Raw genomic sequence first — 6,387 nt, 5'->3', positions numbered from 1 at the left:
TCTTCTATACTCAAACCAGAGTTAATGCTATCTTGTAGGTAAAGTTCAAGATCTTCAACAAATAAAGTAAACAATCGGCGACATTACCTCCCCTTGCCTCAGTCCAACCGTATAACTAAAGTAATCTGAATAAGATGAACATGTTTTAACACGTGACTTAACATTCGCATACATATCCTACACTATTCTAAGCAATTTATCTTGTATACCAGACTTAAACATTTTCAACCATAATGCATTGCGGTATATACTATCAAAACATTTTAACACATCGACGTTTATAACATAAAGACGTTTATTTTCATTTAAATAATTTTGTACAATCGACATCAATATATAAATAGCATCAATAGTTTAATAACCTTTTTTAAATCCGAACTGCGCATCCGAAATAATAGTGTTTTCATTGCAAAAAGTTTCAATGCGCTTGTTTAAAATCGTGGTAAATAGTTTTGAGAAGCAACTTACTTACGTAATCCCTCTATAATTATTAACATCATTAGCAGCTCCTTTTTATGTGTAAAGGGATTATAACCCATTCTGTCCATTTATCGGGAAAGAAGCGTGATACAAATATACTGTTAAACACATCGCACAAATGTGCAGACAAAATATCACTACATTCAAGAAAATATTCATTCAACATACAATCACTACCCGATGACTTATTTCGGTTTAAATGTTTAATCGCATTGCGAACTTCCTCAACATATATAGGTACGTCAAGTTCTGGGAATACAGAATTTTCTAAATTAAAATCATTATTTTAAACAAAAATCTTCTGCTTCGTTATTACAAAAATCCGACATATTGCTACTGAGGTTTTCAAAAAAAAAAAGAATATTCTTCTAACGATATTTTATTGTTTACAGTCTTATTTTTTTATTTGAAAAATCGCCAAAAGTCTCTTGGTTTGTGTTTTCTTAAATTTTCAATCTCAATCATTTTTTGCCTAAAACAACAGGCCTTTTTCTTACGTCTTTATAATACGTTTTATAAATACGTGCTCTCTGTTTATATCTGTTTTACTAGAGTTAAAAATACGTAAAGCGTCATGGTACAATGTTTGTGCTTCATTGCTCTCGCGATCAAACCAATCTGCATTCTTCATACAGTTATTTACATGAAAACTAGGATCTGTTTTATGAACACATGTTTTAGAAAATAACGGGTCAGCATCACTGCAAACAGTTTCAGTAAATCTATTCAACACTTCATTAATAGACGTTCTACTTGAATAATCAATATGCCGTACAATAGTATTAAAAACAGGTAGCATACAAATAATACCTGAACAAAATTGCCCACGTAATGCATCGTTCCATTTATATTTAACAAGAGTGTAAGACTTATACTCAGACGATGCGTTATTACATAACAATGAAAACTGTAACGGGGCGTGATCGCTAAATACATTAAAATCGTGAACATTACAATCGCATATGCTTGAAAAACTGTATTCAACATTTTCAACATCATTTCCGCACGCACATAGGGGAGTGTTTTTTAAATGATTATTGAATAAGTCTGAGTTAAGGTTGCTGCAGTTATTTCTTAAAAGGGCATGTAAAATTGATGAGTGTCTATCCCCAGTGTAAAAGTATTGAGGATTATCTTCGCATAAATCAAATAATTGTTTCAATGAGGTTTTAAAATTCGAAATGGTGTCAATGTTTCGTATATCAATAGGTAACGAATTCCATAGACTAATTGCAGATGGTCAAAACGAGCGCGAATAAAGTAAAGTTCTTCTTGATAAAATAGTATAGTCTTCCGCGTTTCTAAGATTACGAGAGGATTGTTCATGAACTGTTGGTGGGAGAAGGTTAGTAAGGTAATTGGGACACTGGCCGTTATGCATTTTGTAGATATTAATTAGTTTTAGATAATTTCGTCGTTTTTCTAGACATGGCCATTTAACTTCATTGTAAAGGTTTCTAAGTGAGACGGATCTGGTTAGGCCTGATACAATACGCGCGGCTTCATTTTGGATTTTTTCAAGTAATTCCTTGTCGTACAATGAACAACCGTCCCATACAACACACGCGTATTCTAATAATGGCCGCAAATGTGTAAAATATATTTGATTAAGACATTTTCTTGATAGTTTGTACTTAACTTTACGCATAACGCCGAGGATTTTCGACGCAGATGTCAGTATATTATTTATGTGGTTGTTCCATTTACCATCGCTGCTCAGCGTTAGACCGAGATGTTTGTGTTCATCAACAAATGTTACGGGTATATTACCAAACATTAACTTGGGAAAAGGAATATTCTTTTGTGTTGTGAATAGAATAGCTTCGTTTTTTGGTTTCTTGTCGTCAATAGATCGAGCTATTTGATCAAATATATCAATGAGTTGGTAGACTGTTGAGTGTCCTCTAAGAAATCCTGATTGTTTGCAATAAATTAAATTGTGTGCAATAAAATGGTTATACAAGTGTTTATATACAGCACGCTCCATAAGTTTTCCTAAACAGCTTAATAGAGAGATTGGGCGATAGTTTGAAGGTATGTTCGAGTCACCCTTTTTGAATAAGGGCATCACAATTGCATTTTTCCATAATGAAGGAAATGTGCATTCTTGTAGTGATTTATTAAACAAAAGACATAATGGTTTTGAAATAGACTCGCAAGTACGCTTAAGAACAAGATGACTGATTAAATCTTCACCAACAGCTTTGTTGGTTATTAAAATTTTGATTAAATCGATTATTTCAGTTTCAGTAATGGACACATTTTGCAAACTGGCAAATGGAAACTGAGTAGGGGCGGAAGAACTCCCGAAGATGAATCTAAAGTTGAAATGGAAACAGCTTTGTTGGTTATTAAAATTTTTATTAAATCGATTATTTCAATTTCAGTAATGGACACATTTTGCAAACTGGCAAATGGAAACTGAGTATGGGCGGGAAGAACTCCCTAAGATGAATCTAAAGTTGAAATGGAAACAAAATAATTGTTAAAGCACGTTGCTTTTTTTTCTTCAGAAGTATATATAGTTACGTTTCCATGTAAGTCGACAGATTTTAGGGGTGGTATCACATCAGAGTGTGAATGCGAGTGTATGAGATGTTTTAACATCTTCCAGTATTGCCTTGAATTGCTTGATTTTAAATCAGTTAATGTAGTTTCAATATTGGAGTAAAATTGTACCTTTGCATGTTTGATCATATTGTTGACTCTGTTACGAGCGTGTTTGAATTTAGCCCAGTTGTTTTCAGAAGGTTGTTCTATAGCGGTAGCTTTAAGTCGGTCGCGTTTAAGTGAAAATGTACGTATCATAGAGTCGTACGAAGGTTTATCGTTGGGACGGACTGTAACTAATTTAAATTGAATACATAATTTCAAAAGTTCTAAAAGTTTGTCCGTGAATAAAGTGGTAGCATCTTCTACGCTCATCATTGTTATAAAATTCCAATTTTCGATGTTAATTAAAGTGTTTAGACGTTGAAAATCAGCTCGTTTGTACAACCATACATGTCTCTGCATCGATTTACTTATCACTGTCGGGACTTTAATGTGCGCAGCCGTGGCATGGTGATCACTTACGGAATTATCAATTGATATAACCTCACTGTTCAATACAATTAAATTATCGGAGACAATTATGGGGTCAATTAATGTAGAAGTATTGGCAGTGACTCTAGTTGCTAATGACGTTTCTTAAATTAAATATTGCAAATGACTGTTTAAGACGGGTATAGTTTTTGAGTTGGTCTTCGTTTATATCACCAAGCATAATAACATTTTGGTTCATATCCAAGACTTTGTCAATATTAGTTTCGAGGTAATTCCAAAAAGATACATTTGAGTTCGGGGGACGATAAAAGCAGCAAAGTAAAGCGGAAAAGTAGCCAGTATTAAGTTCAATCCATAATGAATGCACACTGGGGCATTCTTACTCAATAACACACCGCGACAGTAAAGACTCATTTACATAAATGAATAAGCCGCTGGAGTGAGGTGTATAATCTTTACGGTGAAAACCTGTATTAAAACCTTCAATTGTTAAAACATTATCGGGAACAACATCAGTTAGATGAGTTTCCGTGAAGCATAAAATGTCAAAATTACACAGATTACTTGCTACATAATCAAGTTTGTCACGTATTGACCGCACGTTCAAATGCAAGACGCTGAGTGCCTTATAATTGGGTCCTGGATTTAACTCAATATCCCCTGATAAAAATTAAAGAAAACGTAACGCGTCAATTAATAACAGAATCATTTCAAAGACAAGCGGTCGAGTAATGCAGCCTGAAAAAGGGCGCGATAGCCCGAAAAGGGTGAGAAAAGTAGTACAAATTCGCTTGTTGCACTCCACATGTAAAATATTTTTTACGACAACAATATTCACTTAAATTAAATAACCCCACAGTCATTCGATAAGCAGCAATATCGTTACCCATTAGGTAAAAGTTTAACACACAAACATAAATGACTGAATGGCCCTGAGGTTTTACCAAAATAAATTACATTTCGTGCAACTTCTTGACATATGCTGGACAGGACTTAAAATGCACAAAAAACAAAAAGGATAAGAAAAATAAAGTGAAACATAACGGGGGTGAGACAGTTGGATAATATAGGTTTAGTAAAAATATTTAAGCATATTGTTAGTTGAAACCTAGCATAAACAACGATCTATAACTTTTTAATTTTAGTTGACAAAACTACAAGTGACAGGATAATTGGATTTACATAGATCTAGTAATCTTACTCCATGATCATTTAGTGAACAATCTACTGAGGCCCTAACAGTGGCAATATCTGGGTGGTAATCAACATCATCATTAACAGTATTAATTTTATTATGTAATATATAATCACATTTATTTCGAATTCTACTATTGAGATCACCAGTAACAAACACTTTGCCAAACTCCGAAAAGAAAGTTATATCATTTTCTAAAATTTCAAATAAATCTACATTAAATGTGTTATAAACTGGAGAATCAATTCCCCATATACAAGTTCCATAGATATAAAAATCTTCAGAGATATTAAAAAATGTGGATTAAAGTTTAATCCAGATAATTGTATCATAATGATTTTTAACAATAGCAATTCCATCAAGTAATTTTTCTTAAATATATACAACAATGCCGCCCCTATTTCTGCGAGACTTTTTATGTTGGAATTTTCTAAAGAAATTAAAATAAAGGTACCCACTCAAATCGATATCATTACAACTATGCGACCAAGATTCGTACAAAAACATATATCATAGGAACACAAAATATTAACAAAAGAAGGATTACTTTTTTACAATTGGTCAGACCATTTACGTTCCGCGATTTCTCCTTCGCCGTGCCCCTAATCACGCACTGGTCGCCCGTCGACGTAAAGAGTGTCGTATGAAATCCACGATCGCTTCCCATTCGATCTGGCCTCTTTCATCTTTGGAAGCAGCTGCCGGCGTTTAGCAACCACTTCCGGTGGAAATTGTTCCCACACATTATAGTTGGTACCAGTTAACTGTTTCCACTCGCGACGCACCGACTCTTTGTCTTTTAAAAATGCAAATTTTATAATTATAGAGCGAGCTTTACCACGAGTTTGTTCCCCCGGCGATCTGTGAACCCTCTCGAACTTGATAGAGGCCATCGTTTCCTGAGCGATTTAAAGCGCATCTGTAAGATGTTTTCTAAGAATTTATTCTGTAGTATCAGGCGACTCACTCTCAACTTCCGGCACACCAGTAAAAATGAGATTGTTTCGCATACTTTGCTATTGGTAAGATCCTCCCGAAGGCTGTTCCGCTCCCGTTCGAGGTCGTCAATCCTACTTGAGACATGTGCCACAGCTATGTCCGCCCCCTCAGTTGAGTGTTCTAGTTTTGACACGCGCTCATCAACCCTTTTGACGCGGTCTTCAAGGGCCAACCACAGGGTTTTCGTGTCCTTTTCCAACACTGCCATACGTTGGTCCATCTTATCAAGGCATTGTAATTTATTTTCCACTGAAGTAAGCCCCCCCCCCCCCCCCCCCCCCCCACTTATAACTCCTAATGCACTCATGACGTCCTGTAGTGTTGGTTGTGCTCCCGCCATGGTGCTGCTCTGCGGTGTATTGCAGGATTCGCCGTTGTTTAGAAAAACACTAATATTGTTCACATCACTATTATCGTCCCCATATAGCACAGAGTTTGTTAGCCCAAGTAAATCACTAACTGAGAACGAAGTGTCCGAAATCTTGATCTCACTTGACGGGACTCTTGGTTTTGGTAGTTTTGTATTGTTCTGATTTAAAATATCATTACCACTACTATTCCGATATTTTCTTTTATTATTTTTTATGACGACCCATCAGAACTGACAACGTAGAATATAAATTCACATAGTTCCCAATATTTCAAGCACTCCAACGTAATTAAAGATT

At 35.1% G+C, this 6,387-nt stretch overlaps 1 protein-coding gene across 1 annotated transcript; it reads right to left on the bottom strand.

Moving 5' to 3' along the window:
* Positions 1–5,322: 5,322 nt before the first annotated feature.
* LOC127846089 (uncharacterized) lies at positions 5,323–5,927 on the bottom strand. Its single transcript, XM_052377267.1, has 2 exons — positions 5,733–5,927; positions 5,323–5,619 (listed from the first exon to the last, which is right to left on the bottom strand). Exons 1-2 carry the CDS (start codon positions 5,925–5,927, stop codon positions 5,323–5,325), a joined length of 492 nt encoding a protein of 163 aa, XP_052233227.1.
* Between the last annotated feature and the right edge of the window lie 460 nt (positions 5,928–6,387).

This window comes from Dreissena polymorpha, chromosome 9, assembly GCF_020536995.1.
Source record: "Dreissena polymorpha isolate Duluth1 chromosome 9, UMN_Dpol_1.0, whole genome shotgun sequence".
Lineage (NCBI taxonomy): Eukaryota > Metazoa > Mollusca > Bivalvia > Myida > Dreissenidae > Dreissena > Dreissena polymorpha.
Note: the sequence above shows the minus strand (reverse complement) of the source record. Positions and strands in the feature narration are given on the sequence as shown.

Coding starts and splice junctions, on each gene's coding strand:
- LOC127846089 (XM_052377267.1), bottom strand. CDS start 5,927: ATGGCAGTGTTGGAAAAGGACACGAAAACCCTGTGGTTGGCCCTTGAA. Junction 5,620..5,732: donor AGGATCTTACCAATAGCAAA/GTATGCGAAACA, acceptor TAAATCGCTCAG/GAAACGATGGCCTCTATCAA.